This window comes from Tarenaya hassleriana, unplaced genomic scaffold (assembly GCF_000463585.1).
Source record: "Tarenaya hassleriana unplaced genomic scaffold, ASM46358v1 Cleome28, whole genome shotgun sequence".
NCBI classification, from domain to species: domain Eukaryota; kingdom Viridiplantae; phylum Streptophyta; class Magnoliopsida; order Brassicales; family Cleomaceae; genus Tarenaya; species Tarenaya hassleriana.
Genome location: NW_010966021.1, coordinates 2,121,688 through 2,142,334, shown reverse-complemented (window position 1 = coordinate 2,142,334; position 20,647 = coordinate 2,121,688). Strand labels below are relative to the sequence as shown.

The 20,647-nt window shown below is 35.4% G+C and overlaps 3 protein-coding genes across 6 annotated transcripts; all 3 read right to left on the bottom strand.

Annotated features, from left to right (window-relative positions):
- Positions 1-1,014: 1,014 nt before the first annotated feature.
- Positions 1,015-5,263, bottom strand: LOC104818079 (protein SPA1-RELATED 3). Of its 3 annotated transcripts, XM_010547532.1 has the most exons (7): positions 3,826-5,256; positions 3,527-3,684; positions 2,444-3,392; positions 2,209-2,355; positions 1,746-2,057; positions 1,581-1,640; positions 1,015-1,504 (listed from the first exon to the last, which is right to left on the bottom strand). In XM_010547532.1, the coding sequence occupies exons 1-7, from the start codon at positions 4,585-4,587 to the stop codon at positions 1,316-1,318; spliced, it is 2,577 nt and encodes an 858-aa protein (XP_010545834.1). In that variant the 5' UTR covers positions 4,588-5,256; the 3' UTR covers positions 1,015-1,315. The 3 variants fall into 3 exon arrangements, with proteins under 3 accessions (XP_010545834.1, XP_010545835.1, XP_019058577.1); XM_010547533.1 differs by lacking the exons at positions 1,015-1,504; positions 1,581-1,640 and having other exon boundaries at positions 1,890-2,057; positions 2,192-2,355; positions 3,826-5,263; XM_019203032.1 differs by lacking the exons at positions 1,015-1,504; positions 1,581-1,640 and having other exon boundaries at positions 1,969-2,057; positions 2,165-2,355; positions 3,826-5,262.
- Positions 5,264-7,621: 2,358 nt separating this feature from the next.
- LOC104818078 (lectin-like protein At1g53080) lies at positions 7,622-8,666 on the bottom strand. The gene has a single exon (XM_010547531.2). The coding sequence runs from the start codon at positions 8,616-8,618 to the stop codon at positions 7,794-7,796; it is 825 nt and encodes a 274-aa protein (XP_010545833.1). The 5' UTR covers positions 8,619-8,666; the 3' UTR covers positions 7,622-7,793.
- A 3,958-nt stretch (positions 8,667-12,624) lies between these two features.
- Positions 12,625-16,708, bottom strand: LOC104818077 (probable serine/threonine-protein kinase At1g54610). Of its 2 annotated transcripts, none has more exons than XM_010547529.2 (9): positions 16,405-16,708; positions 15,609-16,237; positions 15,009-15,293; positions 14,572-14,889; positions 14,181-14,408; positions 13,980-14,080; positions 13,749-13,860; positions 13,277-13,663; positions 12,625-13,117 (listed from the first exon to the last, which is right to left on the bottom strand). In XM_010547529.2, exons 2-9 carry the CDS (start codon positions 16,005-16,007, stop codon positions 12,908-12,910), a joined length of 2,040 nt encoding a protein of 679 aa, XP_010545831.1. In that variant the 5' UTR covers positions 16,008-16,237; positions 16,405-16,708; the 3' UTR covers positions 12,625-12,907. The 2 variants fall into 2 exon arrangements, with proteins under 2 accessions (XP_010545831.1, XP_010545832.1); XM_010547530.2 differs by having other exon boundaries at positions 15,609-16,185.
- Between the last annotated feature and the right edge of the window lie 3,939 nt (positions 16,709-20,647).

The window sequence follows — 20,647 nt, the reverse complement described above, 5'->3', positions numbered from 1 at the left end:
TCTTCCACGTAAGATATGATAAATGCTGTTTCCATTCATGGATATATGATAATGTAGAATATCATTTCTATATTTACTTCCCATTAATTTCATTATTTATTTTTTATGGAATAAAAAAGTTTAAAAGCTAATATTTTTATTGGAAACCTTTAATTATATTTTTATTCTTGATGAAAAAACAGAAAAAATAATGAAATAATAACCAATAAGAGTGTGATATATGCGAATGAGAAAGGAGAAAAAACAAATGAATACAAGCATCAAAATTGAATTTTCTAAGAATAAACGGAAAAAACAAATAAATATATAAACTTTTAATTTGATAAAAAGAAAAAATACATCAATTTTTTTAATGTCTTCCAAAACCTATGCATGTCAATTTACTATACGAACAATAACGATATAAAAAAAAACTAACGGGATTTAATGGCCGTAAATATGATGCCGCACCATGGTAAGTTCATTATCTCGTTAACTAGACATTATGTCAACAAATAAATAATAAATAATAAATTACAAAATAGATACATATATATATGTATGTGTATATAGGTGTATTCAACTATGGACCGGATCAAATCAAATGATCTTTTAGCCCAACCTCAAGTGGTGAAGATGATAAACATAAACGCAAACGCAAACGCTCTCCTCCGCGCGTCTGGGTTTCGTTTATCGTGATTTTGGGATTTAGAATGACCATTATGAACTCCAACATGAACACATCTAATAATTGAATCGAATAACATATAACCAACCGTAATCGAATCAAATATGATTTAAAAATGAACGATTATAATTTTTCTAAATCTGAAAAAACTAAAACCGAACCAAATAGATCCAGATAAAAAAACGAAATAACTGCGACAATTGCTTTAAAAACATGAATTTTTTTTATCAATAAAAAACGAATACAAAATGAACCGAACCGATCTTAAGTTAATATAAAAACCGAATGATTATCCGAATATAATTCAACCGAATCCGAATCGAAATCCGAAATGGTCACTTCTAAAATGTAAAATGAAATATTTGATATTGGCATTAAAAAAAATGGCATATCTGTGACGGTATAGACAGAAATATACAACAACAAGAAAACCCTTCCTTCTCTCTCTTCCGTTTTCACAGTAAATTTTTATTCACAGTTTCGTTTCCCAGCAACCAACAACAAAGTTTTCCACTTCTATTCTTCTTCTACCCCAAAAAAAAATATATGGCTCCCTCCTCCTGTACCCGCAGAAACGAAATTACGCTTTTACCCCTGAACCCGACGGATATGATATATATATCTGTGTGTATATATATATATATATGTTCAGACCATCTCGAGGATCTTGATGTTGCCGGTGGAGTTGGCAGCGACCACAGTGGAAGACTGTCCTCTCCAGCAAACTGAAGATATGAACTGGGAACTGTCTTCAACCTCTATCCCCGACACCGGATCTGTGCTGCTGAACATGAACGACGTTACCGCCATTGGAAATGCCTTGTGGTACACGTAAACCTGTCGGAAAACCTCTCCCCATCATTTTTAGCCCCCCCAAAAGAAATGGCAATTAGGGTTTCTTGAAGTGGCCTACCTCGTTGGTCTCAGATCCTGTGGCTATGTACCCATCAGAAACCGACAGCCCTACGAAGTTCTGCATCATCATCAGACGGGTCGACATCTCATCAGGTTCAGACACCGTGAAATGGGTGCCGGAAAAGATCGATTCTTTCCGAAAATGTCGACAGAAAGATTGTACCTTTACATTGGTATGGCCCATGAATGAGTGAAGAGGAGCTTTGTTAACACCTGATGCGGCCATGGATACGTCCCATAGCTTCAAGGTGTTGTCCGTGGACGAAGACACGACCGTTTTCGAATCCAGAAACCTGACGTAACTCACTGTCTTGCTGTGTCCGATCATCGTGCACAGCGGGATTTTCGGGTTCCGTAGATCGTAGTAATACACTTTGTGATCTGCCGACCCGAATGCTAGATTCCGTCCTGAATCCGACGGGAACTGGACGCAACATATGTTAGCCTTCGTCTTGATTGTTCCGATACTCGTCCCCTGAATCCACCAAAAAAAAAGGCGAGAAAACCAAGATCACCCACCATACACGGCGGAATGAGATATTACAGGTTCGAGAAATTCGACATATATATGAAAAAAAGTACGTTTTGTTTTAGTTTTCAATAGCCGACATTGGAATTAGAATTGCCTGATTGATACTCCATAGCTTGACAGTTCCGTCGTCGCTCCCACTGGCCAGCAACGTCGGATCTGCTGACGAGATATCGATGGACCAAACCCGCTTCTCGTGCTCTCTCATTTCCGTAATCAACTGGCTTCTTGAAACATCCCATACCTAAACACGGGATAACCCGTAACCAAACAGGTTTAACCTTGCGAAATAAATCGTTATCGATCTCAAATGACGATTTAGATGAACTAACCTGAACCACGCCTTCGAAGTTACAAGACGCTACTTGGCTTTTTATGTAGGAATTCCAGCATATACCGCTTAACTTCGACCGACTTGCCAGTTCTGCCACTGGATAGTGAATATCCCGGCTATCGTTCATAATGGCGTTGCATTCGAATACCTTGATTTTCTTGTTGACTCCGGCCGTGGCGAAAAACTCCCCATCTCGATCGAACGCAATCGAGCAAACGAGGTTGGAAGAGTTCAACAAGTCTCCTTGTTTCAAATCCGCTTTCACTCTTAGCTTACTGAAAGATAAGTATTTGCACAAACCCTCGAGGAAAGGGTTGATCCACCCGCCTAGTCTCGGAACGTTGCTTACATCTTTGGATGCCAAGTTACTAATCGAACTTCTCTCCGAGACAGCCATCGAACCTCTACCGTCACTGCATACCGGCGAATGTCGAGACAATGATTTCCCGGCCGCCTTGATTTGTCTGTATCTCGTCAAGAAGTAGACGGATTCCAGTTTCTTGAAATTTCTCATCAGCCGGGAGCTTTGAAGAAGCGTACTCTCTCGATTCTCCCCAAGTTTCAACTCCTCATCATCCATTGTACTTGTCTGAATTCCTTGTCTGAACCGTTTTCTCGAGACCAAGATCGAGGGATCTTCCTGTTCCGTTATGTTCAGCAGCGGCTGACGGCTGGAATTAGATTGATCATCCCTTCGGGAACCCGGGGACGAGGTCCCTTTCTTCTTCAGAATCGATTGCTGTTTCACGACTTCTTCGACGTCAGATGAAAGAAGTAAAACCGTGTCCTGCAATTTATCCGCGTATTCTTGTTTCCTTTGCTGAATCAGTAACAAAAACTCGAGCAGTAACTCCTGTTCCTCGATCCTATCTCGTATCTCTATCGCTGCTTCACGTTCTTCCAAATCGTCTCTTGGTTCGTTAAGAAACTCGCTTTGGAGCAACTCGCTGTTTCAGTACAAGAAATACGAGAATCTTGAGGACACAAACACCGGTATCAACTAAGAATTTTGTTTTAGAAGATCAAAACGGAAACAGAAACGAGATCGAGGAAAAGGGTTCTGCTAAACGGATAGATTTACCTCATCGTGGGCCGGCAACTGGGGTCGGGATGCAGTAGCCACAAGCAAAAGGAAGCTTCTTTCGGCCATTTGAGCAACAACTGAGTCGGAAGAACACGATGTCTCAAGCTAGACATAGTTCTCGACTTCTCTTCTCTCGAGGGAACCGGGCAGAATAGCTGCACGGAGCTAACGTTCATCAAATCATTTTCACATAACTAAACACTCAAACCCGATGAAAAAGTAAGGCGTAAAAATCGAAATTCTATCAAGATTGAGGCATGGATAGTTCAAGAAACATGTTGTCTCTAATCTCAAACCTCAAAAAGAAGAACACCGAGGCGGTAGACATCAGAAGCACATGTACTAGGAGAGTCTATATCCTCTTCCGGGCTCGTATACCAGCTCGTCTCCTTCGCCAGTATCTGTTTCATCGGAAAAGATTGCTTCTTTTCATCCTCTAGTTGCTCGTCTTGTCTCTCTTCTCGTAAACTAGCCTGAGACAATGCATTCAGACGACAACCGAGGTTGCGCGATTGAAGATCCTCTCTGGCCGAGCTACCAATCTCTTGATGCAAACCGCGTGGTTCCTTGTGACTGTTAAGCCCGTCTTCTAACGAATCAGACCCGGAATCCGAACAGGAAGCCGATTCGATGAACGAAACGTGGTTAAACGAAGACATGACAAAGCAGGACGGCCGGACATTCTGGACGACAATGCCTTGGGAGTGGGCCACGTTTACAATCTCCACGATTTGTCTGAAAATGTGCAGACACTCGAACACATCCACAGATCGTTCAGGCTTGTCCAGCCACTCTCTCAGGCTGACGTCGCCCCATTCCAAGCTTCTCACGAAATGTCGAAGCCCAGATTCTTCTTCTTCAAAACCCTTCTGGGCACCCAACAGGTTTCTGACGTAATCGACATGGGACAAAGACTTGTCAAACTCCTTCCTGACCTCGTGATCACTCGAAGCATCAGCCGAACGAGTGATTCTCTCGATGGGGGAGAAGTCAGTGTTCCTATCTGAAACCCCAGAGGTGTTCAAGCCTCTAGAATTAGATTCTGATGTACCCTCCATTGATCATCCGCCATAAGCTAGCCGGAAACCGCCGTACACAAACCCAAGTAACCGATGACTCCTCCGGATTCTCCAATTCCCAATCACTCCGACCGCAACCATGTCGGATTCAACAGCTCATTTCATCACCACCACAACACAACATCACGAAGAAAAACCCAACCCTTTTTTTCTCTTCAGACAGTCACGATTCAGACCCGACCAAGACGCGAACTCTCGGAATGCAAACCCGCCTGAGTCACGAAAGCACTGAAAACCACAAGGGACGGATCCTAGGAAAACCCTAGGCTAGAGATCACCCCCCAAAACAAAAAGTTGGAGAATTCAAAGGACCCGAGTCGGAAAAATACAAAATTGATGAGGAAAAAATGCAATCTTTGATCAATGGAGACGCACGAGGAGAGCTTCTCCACCGCTAAGAGTCTAGAAGCAAACGCTCATCACATGCGCAAAAGAGAGAGAAGATAAGAGGAACCTGAAGCACCAAAGAAATGATCTTCCAATCTCAAAGCAGAACCACACAGCAGCAAAACACTTGAGAAGCAAAAACAGCTTCCACGGAGCCTCACAGCCTCATAAATTCCCAACATTTTCCCCCTTAATAAAAAAAACATACAAGTCATGCGTGAAATGATAAACAATTGCTCAGAAAATCTCCTCTGGGCCTACATTTCACTCTATTTTCCCTTTTTTTATTCTTTGCCCAGAATTTTTTTAATGCCCATTTTCAAATCCGGAGCCGAAAATGTAAAAAGAAAACGCAAAAGGGGAATGAACTGATCGTCCACTTCGATAATCTCCGCCTCTCTTTCCGCGCAAGCAACGTGGTGAAACCACGACCTTACAAATAATAACGTAAAGAAAATACTTCTTTTCTCTTCATTAGTTCCGGGGCCAAATGATAAATACAAGAAAATACCGGGGTCAAAAATAGAAAACCCGAAAGTATACTCCTGGTTTTCACTTTTCACCAGGAAAAGGGTAATCTTTTTGGGACATTAGTAACTGTGAATGATACTCTAAGCTGATTGGATGATTAAAGATAAGCAAAGGCTATGATGTCATCGAGAGGAATGAGACATAGGTCAAAAAGTAAATAATAAAATAAAAGTGGCGGTCCAAATCCATTTGATTTCTTGGAGTTAAGGATTATTATATTATTAAATATGTAAATAATTATTATATTAAGAGTCTTCACCTAGATAGAGGCGACTGGTTAAAGGAATCAACTTTGATTTGCTACAGGTTATTCGTAAAGGACCCTACTTTGATTTGTTAATCATTTATCATTGAGCCGTGCGTGGTTTTATAATCTTAATATCAAAATCTGGAAAACCCAAATATTTTTAATCTCTCATTGGATTTTTTTTTTCAAATCTCTACAACTTTGTAATATCATTCTCAAAATTAGATCAAGTTATATTTATAATAAGGGGAAATCTCATAAAAATACATGAATTTGACCAAATGTGCCACATAAATATATGAATTTTTTAATTTGATAAATTAAATCATGCATTCATTAATTTCTTCCAAAACAAGCCATGGACCATAAATATATGTTGAATGTGGTTTATCTGCCCATAATTTGACCAAATGTGCCACATTTTTTCTTTTGGGGTTTGCAGATTTCATCGGGGTTTCTCTACCAAATGACGAGTAAGAGGTGATTGCCCATAATTTACCGGCTGGAAATCTGACGAAATAAGTCGAAAAAACTGTCCAATCGGCTTGAAAGTCTTGGTTGAAGCATTCTAACATTTGGGTTTAGTTTATTATTTTATCCGGTTTAATATTATACCGTCTCGATTTCGATTTATTACACGTCGTTATGGTCTATGAGTTGATTTAAAAGAAATTGACGAATTCATGATTTAATATGTCAAATTAAAAACTCGTGTATTTCTACGACACATTTGGTCAAATTCATATATTTTTATGGGATTTTTCATAATAATAAGCGAACTAAAAGGAGTACTATATGCATATATATCGCAAACATTTGGTCCAAGTAATCAAGAGGACGTAGCCGATTGGTGTAATTGGTTGAGAAGAGTGGACGTGCTCTTATCCCAGATCCCATGTTCGAGCCATGGATTGGGGATGAAAGTCCATATTTGTGATACACATACTATTTCCGGATCTTGAGAGATATAGTAGGGACGAAGATTCGGATAACTTCCGAGTTAATAAAAAAAAACATTTGGTCCAAGTATTTTTTTTATATATATTTATAAAAGCATGGGCAAATTTAGATTGGTAGTATTTTATATATACACAAGTATGGGCAAAGTTAGATTGGTAGTGATGGGTGATCTGTCTTGATAACACCACTAAAATTAATTTATATACTATTAATATTAGTTTGATATAAGTATATGTTCTCATAAAACCAAATAGATCTTTTTTATTAATTATATTTTCGATAATTTTTAAAACATCTGCTAAATATATGTTTTTATATACAATAACAAGACAACATGATAGTTTCTAAACGTAATGTATTCATATCTTCGTTTTTTTTTTAACGTGAAGGAAGAATGTACATTAAATAATATAAGATTAATTATGTCATCAATTTCGTGGATTGTGTTTAAACACATATCAAACATGGGAATGGTAGTCATGCCCCGAGAGTTTCCCTCTTAATTTTTTTTTGGGTTGGGCCATATGAAAGAGAGAGTTTGGGCTTTAAGCCCATTCAAAGGCCCACTGGTGAAAATTTGCAACATTTTATTTATTTTATAATAATAATCAAATTTCCATTTTTTCCCCTTTTTTAATAAGAAAGGCAATATATATATATATATATATATAGAGAGAGAGAGAGAGAGAGAGAGTTCATCATTTAGCGTGGCTAAAAAGTGATAACACTAAGGTGTCATCATTCCATCCGGAACTGTTTATATAAATATATATATATATATGTATAAGAATATAAGTGTCATCATTTCACTCTCTGCATGGTTCGGAACCGATATTTCACGCGACACGTAGTATCGTTTCCATATTTCGAAATAAATAAACCGGACCGTAAAACTTTTAAAACAAAGCTTTTTTTAATTATAAATTGGGAAATACAACACAATAAGCAACAAACTTTGCTTTTATTCCCTCTAGCATCCACATTTTGGCAACACAAAGGGTAAAACAACATCTAGAACGATATTACTAAACCGGTTCGGTCCAAAAGTCTCGTCACGGCATCAGTTGATCTTGGCAGTGTTCTTGAAACTCCAGCTCCAGATCTCGTGGCGCTCGATCCCACGTCCCATGGCGCCGCTAAAACCAACGTACATTCTGTCGAGAAAAACCTTCGAGAGATCGATGTTCGTGTCGATCAAAGGCTTCTTCGGTTTCTTAACGTTTTCGGGCGAAATCGTGACCGTAAGCCTCTGTTTCGCGTATTCGATCCAAGCCGTGTACCGTTCTCCGTTGCTCAAATTCACCTCCTGGAACGACCACTCTCTTTTCGACCTGACCCAGTAACCAGCTTTATGAGAAACCACTGAAACGACGGAGTTTACGTCCACACCGACATGGTTTCCGTTTATGTCTCCGAGGCTTTTGTCCTGAACAACGTCGAACTCGACTGCGAAGGCGTGGTTGTTAGGGTTTCCGTTGTTGGTCCGGTTGAGGAAGCCGAGGAAACCAGCTGGTCCTGCAACATCGTGGGTCGCTTCAGGGACGATGATGAAAGCGAGGCCATGGCCAGGGATGGGGTTGGTCTTTTGGGGTTTGATGGAGAATGTGAAAGATGTTTCGAATGGAAAAGATGCCGAAGAAGAAGAAGAGTTGGAGGGCTTGAAAGGGATGGGGTTAATGTAGAGTCCACGACCATGGGAAAACGGCTCGTCCCGAGTCATGGAGAGCGATCCAGAGCGGCTGGTGCCATTGGGTGAGGCCCCGAGCTCGGCGTCTCCGAGGAACAACAAGTCCGTACCGTCGAATCTCTTGAAGTTGAACTTTACGGCGAAACTCGCCTGAGAGCAGAAGAGGGCAAGGAACAGAACAAGAAAACACAGCTGCATTGTGTTTGCGCTTAAGTGAAGAGATGAAGTGGTGAGAGCAGAAGAGATCTGTGCGTGTGTATATATAGGCGATGAGATGAGCCAGCAAGTTTTGAATTGTCAAAATAAATATTCAAAATTGATTTACTTGTCAAATATATTATAAAGAATGCACAGGTTGCCGTATAAAGAAATAGACCACAACGCCACCTTTTGTTACTGTAGTGATATATCTAATTTCATATATATATATATATATTGAATATTTTATCCCTTCGGGTCCCCGTGTATTGATCAACTAATCTTTTAATTTAAAGAAAAATGACATTTTTCTACGCCAATTTAGTAGGATTTTGATTTTTTTTTATACGAATTTTTAATTTGATAAAAACCTATACTATATTATTAAATGTCTCAAATTCATATACGAATTATCCAATTTTACTACAATTTACTACACAATCCAAAACGATGTTAAAATATCTGTTAATTGCTGACGTGGAATGCCATGACGGCTGACGTAGAAGGTCACGTAGAAAATTTTGTCACGTTTTAAAAAAAATTAAAAAAAATATTTAAAAAATTTTAAAAATTAAAATCGAAAATAAAATAAAATTTAAAAATTTTAAAATACATATATATATACATACATACAAACATATATAAATACATATATACATATACATATATATATATAAATATATGCAATGCATATATATATATATGCATATATATATGTATATATGCATACAAAATAAAAAAAATACATATATATACATACATCTATACGTATATATGCATATATATATATATATATTCATATCTATATACAAATACAAATATAAATATATATATTCCTATGTATAAATATATCTATATATATATACAAAATAAAAAATATATACATGCATATACATACATCTATACAAATATATATATATATATATATATATACATATAAATATATTTATATATACATAAATTTTTAATTTGATATACAAGTATATATTTATATATACATAAAAAAAAATACATATATATACATATACATACATACGAATATATTTATATATACACAAATATATATATATATATATATTTATTTATTTGTATAGATGTATGTATATATATATTTGTTATTTTTATGTATATATAGAGATATATTCATACATAAGAGTATTTATATTTGTATTTGTATATAGATATGAATATATATGTATATACATATAGATGTATGTATATATTTGTATTTTTTTTATTTTGTATGCCTATATATATATATGCATTGCATATGTTTATATATACATATATGTATATATGTATATATATTTATATATGTGTATGCATGTATATATAAATATATTTGTATGTATGGGTATGTATATATGTATTTTTTTTAGTTTTTTTTTTAATTTTTAATTTTTTAAAATCCGACGTGGCATGCTGATATGGCAAAATTTTCTATGTGGCATTCCACGTCAGTCGCCACGTGGCCTTCCACGTCAGCAATTAACGAACATTTTAACACCGTCTCGGATTGTGTAGTAAATTGCAGTAAAATTGGGTAATTCGTGTATGGATTTGGAACATTTGATAATATAGTGTATGTTTTTATCAAATTAAAAATTCGTGTAGGAAAAGGTCACATTTTACTAAATTGATGTAGGAAAATGTCATTTTTTCTTAATTTAAGGGGTTCTTGGCTAAGTGTGACAAAAAGATGACATGTTTAGAAATCTATGCCTTTTTTTTATCTTTTGAAAACTATACCTTTTTATAAATTTTTGACAAAATTACCCTTACTTTATTGTATAATTTCAATATTGCCATTTAGCGTCCCGAAAAATGTGCAGTATAAAAAGCAGATTTTTTTGGAAACTGTATAATCCGGGAGAGCTGTTTTTAATCCGGAAAAGTCTGTTTTTATCCGGGAGAACTGTTTTTTGTCTGGGAGAACTGTTTTCCGTCTGGGAGAGTCTGTTTTTTGTCCGGGAGAACTGTTTTCGTCCGGGAGAGTCTGTTTTTTGTTCGGGAGAATTTTTTGTGTCCAGGAGAATTGTTTTTGTTCGAGAGAGTTAGTTTTTGTCCGGAAAAATCTTTTTTTTTTATTCAGGAGAACTGTTTTTTGTCCGGAAGGACTGTTTTTTGTCCGGAAAAATCTATTTTTCGTTTGGAAAAATTTGTTTTTTTTGTCCGGAAGAATTTTTTTTCGAGAGAGTTATTTTTCGTTCGGGAGTGTACGTTTTTTGTCCGGATGAAAAATAGTTCTCACGTATAAAAAAATTGTTTTTCATATAAATTTTTTTTCCCTGATGAAAACAATTTTCTAAAAAAAAATTATTCTCCCGGACGAAAATAGACTTTTTCGGATAAAAAACAGTTCTTTTGTATAAAAAAAATCTTTCCCAAATGAAAACCAATTCTTTCGGACGAGAAATAGTTTTTCTTGATAAAAAAAATTATTTTTTCGTATACAAAACAGTTAAACCAAATAAAAACAGATTCTCACATATGGAAAATAATTATCCCGGATGAAAAAAACAGTTTTCCGATATAACACAGTTTTTCAATAAAATATATTTTTTATGCTGTAATTTTTTTGAAATGTTTAATGGCAATATTGAAATTATATAATAAAGTAAGGGTATTTTTATCAAAAAAATTATAAAATAATATAGTTTGCAAATGAAGAAAAAAAAGGTATAGATTTTGGATACTGGTGTAAATTTCCTCTAATTTAATGTAACGACAATACAACAAAAAACGTGATAGGGACTTGTCCCTATAATTTCAATTTGTTTGTGGCTTTTTTTTTATTGACTCATGGCATGCCATCAATGATACAAATCTAGAAACATGTGGCGTGTTTTTTCCTTTTTCAATCAGGGCTCCATATCTGGAAAATATCCCAAAAATAAATATAAAAAATTAGAAGAAAGAGAATCATAGATAATGATTATTAGGGTATATAAGATTCGGATATTCGAATCTTTTTGGTGTTACCGGTTTTGGTTTCACTCCTCTCAATTTGTAATATTCGATGAGATGAAGATTTGGGTATCGACAGGATATCTCAACTCGCGAGCCACATGCACGTGGTACTCGAATTTCGGAGTTTTCGTGCTTGTTCTTTTTGTTTTTTTTTTTGTTTTTAAATTTCGCGCTTGTTCTTAATGATTAGAGTGGGATAAAGAGTAAATAGAATATGGTAGGGTAAAAAACGATTATTTAAATAAAATAAAAATGATAGATATTTTGTTTTGAAATAGAGCGATAAGAAAAGTTAACTGTTTAATATAGAGGGTGCAAAACGAGTCTCATCTGCACAACCGACTCGCGAGTCCGCTCGTTTTTTTTTCCGAGTTGGTTTGAAAAAATATGAGCTCGAAAAAAACGGATTCACGTCACGGGTCAGTTCGGGAACCGTTTTTTTCAAAAAAAAATAATTTTTTTTGAATATTTTAATATTTTTATTTAATTATTTATATTGTATTTATTTCTTTTATATTTTATTTAACTCGTGAATTAGGTATCGAGTCAAAAAAATTCTGGAAAAGGAAAAACGGGTTACAAACATATCGGGTCAGACCGAGTCAGCACATTTAATATCCCAGCTTAATATAAATAAATAATATGACTATAGATAAATTATATATTATATTGTAATATTCAATCTGCGAACTAATTCTCTACCTCACAAATGATCAATAAACGACGACAACAATAATCCGGACCGTCGGCCGTGGGGTGGGGTTGCACGTCTTCTCTGAACAAAAAAAGCCTCGTGTCATGTCGTCGTATCATCGATGTCCATCCATGATGTTTAATTGAATCGCATTCTACTAGTGTCTTACAATCGATTTCTGTTATACGACTATATACAGATCATTAAATGAACATATACGCATCTATAGTTTAATTTAATCTAGATTATTAATTCCCCAATAGCGGTCTAGTTTATATTAAAAGTTCGATATAGTAGCATTTTAATCTACACCTTTGTATATAACTTTTTTATATATATATATATAAATAAATGTCCAAAACCTAGATATATGATAACAAATAAACAAAAGGTGGCGGGCGGGTGTTGTGGTCATTTTGCATGGGCTTCAACAAAAAGCATGCAACTTGGGGATTGTTTATTTGGCGAGAGGGCCACTCGTTTCAAATTCGTAGGCTCATCCAATAATTCATCGCTTCATTATCTTCACGTAACACGACGCAATCCCACAAACTGTGTCTGATGGGGACCCCGACGATAATCTTGTCCGTTTTTTGTTGTTGTTGTCCTATTATTGTGGAAGAGGTCAACGGCCAGAAACGGACAAGGGGTTGGTCGGGACTTGGCTGGTCTCATCTGCCTGAACCTTTCTGACTCTGGCCTTGTCGATTCGTGCCCTTCTCACAGCTTCCTGGACATGGCGGTCGTGCTCTTTCAGCATCTGGTCCATGTTTCCCGATGGAACCACCAACGGCCCTGAGTAGTGAATCTTGTAGCCTTTTGATCCATATCCCATCTGAAACGTAACCACAACGAGGGGAATGGATCGATATTAACAACAAGAACCCTCCGTTACTCATCCGATCTTCCAAGAAACCACAACATATGGTCGGATTTGCATGGTATGAGCGTGTATGTGTATACACAATGCAAGCATTATCGGGATAGCACTTACGAGAATTGGGTCTTGCTTGTTGCTTCTACCATCATTCCTCTGGTTAGATTCTGCAGAGATCTCGACGGCTCCTTTGAAGGATCCCGAGAGCCGAGCCATTCCTCTGACAGTCTCTTGCTGCGAACCGCTGGTCCTAGCTGCAGCCAAACCCGGCATTGCGGCCGAGGCTTTGTGGGAATCATCGTAGTTTCTAGTAGCCGAAGCAGACCTACGAGCCAGGGGACCTGAATGCGAAGCTCTCTTATGAGGGATGCCCTGAGAATCTGCCTTACTCTCCGAGGTTTGCAATGGCCTCGGTGGATCGATAGGGAAACCGGAAGCAACTTCTTCAGGATGTGGATTAAACTTCTCGCTCCGGCTTCTTGAAGTAGACTGGCCCTGTCTTTTCTGCAAGTATTAAAATTGCAAGTGCACCTGATAAATGATTGAAGCTCCGAAAAAAAAAACAAGATTATGAAGGACAGAATCTGACCTGCATTGATGCGGCTAATTCTGCGTTGGCCTCGGGCGCAGGGACGGCTCGAGATTCCTTTGATACTCTCCTTTCTTGGCGTATATGGTTATTGTTTCCTGCCACCCCTTGCCTATCCAGTAGAGAGAGACAACTATATCAGTATCCCCCCGGAATTTTCCTTTCAAATCCCACAAACTCGAAGCAGAGATAAAACTGCCCGTAATGAGTAATGGCGGTAATAATATACACCTTCTAGCTTCTTCATCCCGCATCCTCGCGTCAAGCTCTTTGCAGGGAGGGTATTTCGGCAAGCTTGAAGGGTCGCACGGGAGGGGTTTAATAGTGAAGAACTGTGGGGGAAAAACGATCTTTTTGAAATTAGAAAGGCGGGTTCGGCCAGGAGATTTCACTAAAAGCAAGAAATACGATCACACAGTATGAATGCCATACCTCGCTCTGGAGGGCAGAGGCAGCAGTTCCACGTTCATCGGGATTGACTAAAAGTAAGGTTTCAAGAAGGTCTAAAGCTGGCTCAGGAAACTCCCTAAATGTTTCGGCCACAACACGTCGATATGGCTGTTGAGGCTTGAAGATTGTTGCATGAGGCAGCTTTGATTTTCTCCAATAGTCCTCGGAAGGCGAGCCACATAGCTTGAAGATCTTGTGCAACTGTTCCACCTGCAAAGCAACATGTTTCCGATAAAGATTACTAATCATCTCAAAGGATCACAGTCCTTTAGACTCGGGTTCTTAACTTCTTTTTTGAGATTATCAACACGATGATAAGCACGAGCCATGGGCAACAAAATTCATTTTCGTATCTAGGAGCTACAAAATCTACCTCGGTTCTTCCGGGCATAATAGGCTTGCCTGCATATAGTTCTGCAAGAATGCAACCTGTACTCCATAAATCCACAGCAGCTCCGTAGTGAGTTGCTCCGAGCAAAAGCTCGGGTGGTCGGTACCAAAGGGTTACCACGCGACTCGTCAAAGGCTGAGTTTGATGAGGATCAAAGAAACTAGCCAGACCAAAGTCAGCAATCTTTAGTACTCCATTGTTATCTATCAGAAGGTTCGAGCCCTTTATGTCCCGATGCAGTACACCACGAGTGTGACAATGATCCAGGCCACGTAGAAGTTGCTGCATGTAACATTTGACCTGGAAAAACACAAAACCGAACATCAGAGATTTGCTGTAATAAAGCAATTAGTAACTAGGTCAAGAAAGACGTTGAATAGAACACGATAAAGATACAAGAATGAAAAAATGAAAAGTACTTGTGATTCAGAAAATTTAATTGCAGGATGTGAGGCTAATCCAGCTAAGTCATGCTCCATGTACTCAAAAACAAGATACAAGCTGCATGACATTCTTGATGTAACTAAGCCTTCCAGCTTTATGACATTCGGATGATCAAGCCGGCGCAATATGTGGATTTCTCTTGCCATAAAACGCACGCTTTCAGGCTCCAAATTATCAAACCTAACTTTCTTCAGCGCCACGATCTTCTTTTGGTCAAGATCCCGAGCCCTATATACATTACTATAAGTCCCCTGACCAATCTGCAAAGAAAGAACAAATCAAATTTCAGTGTCAGACACAAAGATCGGGCGACCAGTCATTTTGGTTTAAGAGCGGTATGAGGAGCATCGGCATCTTCCTTCTCGGGTACAGTAGAAAGAGCCTGCAAGTCATGGACCAGTTCAAAAGCCTAAAGCTTGCATCTCCACCTAGACTTTCTAGTAGTGACTCGTTCTACGATTCGATATAACATGAATCGAAAAGACAACTAACTGACCAAAACTAACCGCACTTTCAATGGGATGGTTAGGAATAAACCTTACAGAAATGAAGTGTAGATAGAGAAAGGAGCATACTTTATCCAACTTCTCGAAAGAATCTGCACGACGTGGTACCCAACCACGGATAGCCTCTCCAGCCACAGCGGCCAACCACGGAGGCCATCCGGCTGCAACATGCTCTCCTTCAGTTGCCTTTGGTATGCTTCCCATTGCAATCTTCGCCATCCTCTCCCCCTTCCTATTGAAATCCTCTCCACGAAAACGCATCGGAGGATTTCCTTGCTTATCACTCAACACCGGTCTTACGCTCGTTCCATCGGATCGCTCCTTCGTTCTTAGAGATTCTTCTCTTCTAGACGAAGTAACCGCTCCAGAAGCCCTAACCTCGGCGGCGGATTTGCTGGAGAGACGCTCTCTCGGGGGACTCTCTTTGCTATCTTCGATAGCAGAGGGCTTGCAGCAAACACAACCCATCGTCCAATTCACTGCAACTCTCCGCAAAATCTCTTACACTAAAAGCAAAAGAGCTCCTTCAAAACTTTTCCATCTTCTAGTTCTTCCTCTCCCAATACCATCCTCGTCATAAACCCCCCACCAAAAGCCATCCACAACCAGGAAACGGACCACATGGGACAACACAGGCACGGAATGTCTGAAACCAACCAAAGCTAATGAAATCCAGGAACACTTGAAATCGAAGAACCCTGAGAGCAAAAATTATATTTTCCTTCAATTTGCAAAATCACACAATGTACCCAGATCATGAAATGGACTCGAACATTGATTTACGAGCATAAACAGGAAACATCCAGAATCCAAAATCCCTAATTTCACGAAGATATCAACACCGCTGAGTATATAAAGTAAGCACCTTTCCTGAGTATCTTGCAGCGAGAGACGACCGCACTGCCTGAGGCAAAAGGGAAATCGTTTGTTTTGCCAAAAGTTCAAGAAAAAGATTGAAACTTTTTTATAAAATTTCCGACAGGAGAGAAGAAAATTAAAGGGGAGGTTTTTTTTTTTTACAGTGTCTGCATAAGAGGGATGGATCTAGGGCGCAGAGATTTTGATGAGAGACGCATGTGTTGTAGCAGCACACAGGGGAGAAAGAGAGTACAGTTTTGAAGGAATGGAAAATCACACAAGATGGAAAAAAAATAAACAACAAAAATAGCAAGAAAATCCGAAATTAGCGGGTTGAATAAATAAACTCGATTATCATTATTGTTGTTGTTGGTTAAATTAATATTTCCTCGACGTTCGTTGTAATTATCGTGCTTATCATATGGTTTTATAAAAATAATATATTATTATTATATGGTTCACGGCTGCATGGAAAGGGAGTCGTCTGATATAATTAATTTTTGTATTCTTTGTATTATTTTGTTTTCTTGTGGAGAAAAGAGAATTGAAATTGGACATGCCAACGACATTCTTTGACGTGAATCGTAAACAACACGCGCCTTTGAAGAGGAATGATAATCTCAATATAAAATATATACCAAAATAAAAATAAAAACAATGATATATTTCTTTTTGTTCACCAATAAGAATAATATGATGGATTGGAATTGCTTAATTATTAATATAACTAGGTGAGACCCGCGCGTTGCGCGGGTTATTCTATTTTTTAAAAAAAATTATAGTATTTATTAATATAAATTTAGTATAAATGATATAGATTATTTATTTGATTTAGAAAAAGTATATTTATAATATTAAAATATTAAAAAATCATGTATTTAAAGAAATAAAGAAGTAAGGAGACATGAATATTATTGCATAGGCTATTTATAAAATTGCTCATAATAATTTGTTCTAAACATGCTTATTGTTGATCTATTTATTTCAATCTCTCTACAAAAATTATTTATAAGGTAATACTAAAAGTTATATTATTAAATATTATAGTTATCATTTGTTTTAAGAATAGTTAAATTTGCATTAGTTGTTATGATCATTTTTTTATTAGGTTGACTTTTTTATTTTTTCATAAATGATATGATGTGTGAGTGATACAAACCTAAATCAAAAAAATCATTAGTTAACTTAATAAAGGAAAAAATAATAAAAATATTAGTTAACTTAATATAATAATATTTTTATTTTATATCATACGTATTTCATATTTAAAAGATAAATTAACCTAAAAATCACCAATTTTCGAAAAACTTTCATATAGATATAAAAACTTTAATAGTTTTTCTAACAATTATTTTATTCATTGTAAACCGATTCATGTTGCTAGATCATCTCATGTAAAAAAGTTTAAAAATATTGTTGTTATTTTTTAAATCAAAATTATATGTTTGAATTTATATGATGGAGAATATTCTGGACATTACAAATAAAGATTATATAAATGTATCATCAAAATCGAACAACGATATTTTGATTTTATTTGTAATTAAAGTAAGATGTGATAATTTTATTAAAAAATGACATTTTGATAAGATTACAGTAATGGTTTGATTAAAATAATAAATATATTTTAACTCTATTATAAACAGTTTATTGCATATATTAAGTTTTTCGGCACACTTCAGTTTAATATTCTTTTATCGTAAATCTTGTATTTTGCATAATATTTTAAAATTTTAATATGTTGTATGTTTTTATATAAATTATTGGGGTAATCGCCAAAAAAAACCCTGTACTTTTTTTATTACCAATTAAACCCTGTACTTGATGTGATTAATTTATAATAAATGAACCCCCATGAGAAAATAATATGATGATGTGATATAATTATGATGATATGTTCATTCCATGTCATTGTCACATCATCATTTTTGTTTGAATTGACAGTCGCAGGGGATTTTCGGTTAATTTTTAAAAAGTACAGGGTTTTATGGATTAATCATACCAAGTATAGGGTTTAATTGGTGATAAAAAAGTACATAGTTTTTTGTTGACCTAGAAAAAGTACAAGGTTTTTTTGGCGATTATCCCTAAATTATTTTCAATATATTTTGTATGAAAAGGTTGAATATGAATTATTTTTATGTGATCTCATATTTTGATAGTCCATTGAAGAATTAATGATTTATATGTAGATCATATTGGTGGTGACTTTTTTGTCATTAAGTTTTCGTATGATTTAGAATTTTCAATCCTTCTAAAGAAGAATTAAGATCGGTCTTTACAAATATAAAAATATAAAATATATTTGTATATAGATAAATACATAAATCTGTATATAGTTCCGAGTTCGATTTTTGTATATTTTTCTCATTTATTTATATAATAATAATAATAATAATAATAATAATAATAATAATAAAAAGTATGTCATTATATTTACTTTTTGAAATAAACAATTTATTTTCAACAATATTATAAAGATTTTGATTAAGTTTTAAATTATATTTTATTTAAAAATTAAAATAAAGTTTGATTGACTTATAATGCAATAAGGTTTTATAAACTTTTTATTATAAAACTTTATTATTATAATGTTCTCGACAACTTAAATAATTTGCATATTAAAAATATAAATAACTCATCTAAAACTTGTAAAAACATCATGAAGGTTTTGTTTTATGTAAATTTTGAGAAAAAATAGAGAAGAAATTATTTTGTTTTAAATGCTATTAATATAAATAATATATATATGATATTATAGATGTATAATAAATTTTATTAAAAACAATAATTAAGTTTATCCAAATTACTTTCGTCCAATTATTTACCTTAACTATATTTCAAAATTTTATCATTTAGTTTATATGATAACTCAAAATTATCTAAAACCACACTCATCTAATTTTTACTTTATGACAATTATCTACCCAATTTGAAAAATAAAATTCCAAAACAACCAAACATATATATAATCAACATAGTTTCATTCCATCACACTCTTAATTTACATTGAACCGAATCCCAAGAGTCAAACCAATACATATCAACGCCTCATGTTTTTAGTAATTAGGAGTAAAAAACCAGAGCTTCAACTATCTGCAAACACAGAAAACGATTTTTATTAAGAACCTCATATCAGTGAAACTCTACCAATGACCTGGCCATAAAAAGATCTTATCCATAACCCGGTCAGTGAAACCAGATTCTTTATGCAACACAACACCAAATCGAATAACTTTTCAAATGTGAGAATTGTAGAGTTGTAATCGCTACCATAGGAATCGCTCTGAAGAACTAAAATGTTTCTATTAACTCAAAACTATAGCAGACAATCTTCCGAAACTCTATATTTATATGAATGAATGAACAATCGATTTAGAGAAAATTGGGAATCTGCTAACACCTCATATTTGTTGCTTCAACAAATTTCTCTCACATTCTCAACAATGAAAACATTTTATTATACATTAACACTCATACAAACTTCTCGATTTCATCCGAAACCGAATAGGATTATAGAAGTTAAGTTTGCAATAATCTTACACTTGTTTTTATAGAACAAATTTAGAAACCAACACTTAACAGTCACAAATTTAAAATTAAAAACCCGCAACATTAAGAATTGACTTCAACTTCTCTTTTGAGTTTTGAGGTATAATACAACACTCACCCTTAACTCAAAAACTCATAACGTTACAATCTTTAACTTTCGATCACAAATTTTCTATCTTCATAACAATCACTTTTCTCGAATGCAAAACTGCCTTATCTCGAGTTCTCAAATAAGTTTTTCGAGTACACATTTATCCCTTCTTGAGTCCGCAACCATTTCCGAGCTCATCTATTTAAGGCATAAATTTGTACCAAACTCAAAACATTTGCCGCTTCGTAACATTTTTCCACCTTTATACTCTGTATATATCTTTTATATATTATGTATACTTAATGAAATTGACATTCATCTTTTCATATATATATATATATATTCTTTGATTTGGGTTACATGAACATGAATGTCAATTTTTTAGTGACAAAAAAAGTGTTTAGAACTCATCAAAACCCGAGTTTATGATACCAACGACTGAAGATGTTTCTTTTCTTATAATACAAATATAAAATAGAAAAAATACAAATATATATATACATACATACTATACTCTGTATATATCTTTTATATATTATGTATACTTAATGAAATTGACATTCATCTTTTCATATATATATATATATATATATATATATATTTTTTT

Bases quoted from the DNA above. Each gene is read 5' to 3' on its own strand.
- LOC104818079 (XM_010547532.1), bottom strand. From the start codon at position 4,587: ATGGAGGGTACATCAGAATCTAATTCTAGAGGCTTGAACACCTCTGGG. The intron at 2,356-2,443 runs GTTAGTTCATCT...TCCCGTGTTTAG, and splicing joins ACTTCGAAGGCGTGGTTCAG to GTATGGGATGTTTCAAGAAG. The intron at 1,641-1,745 runs GTACAATCTTTC...ATGATGATGCAG, and splicing joins TGGGCCATACCAATGTAAAG to AACTTCGTAGGGCTGTCGGT.
- LOC104818077 (XM_010547529.2), bottom strand. From the start codon at position 16,007: ATGGGTTGTGTTTGCTGCAAGCCCTCTGCTATCGAAGATAGCAAAGAG. The intron at 15,294-15,608 runs GTATGCTCCTTT...CTTTCTTTGCAG, and splicing joins CTTTCGAGAAGTTGGATAAA to ATTGGTCAGGGGACTTATAG. The intron at 13,861-13,979 runs GTGTATATTATT...TCTACTGGATAG, and splicing joins CGGGATGAAGAAGCTAGAAG to GCAAGGGGTGGCAGGAAACA.
- LOC104818078 (XM_010547531.2), bottom strand. From the start codon at position 8,618: ATGCAGCTGTGTTTTCTTGTTCTGTTCCTTGCCCTCTTCTGCTCTCAG.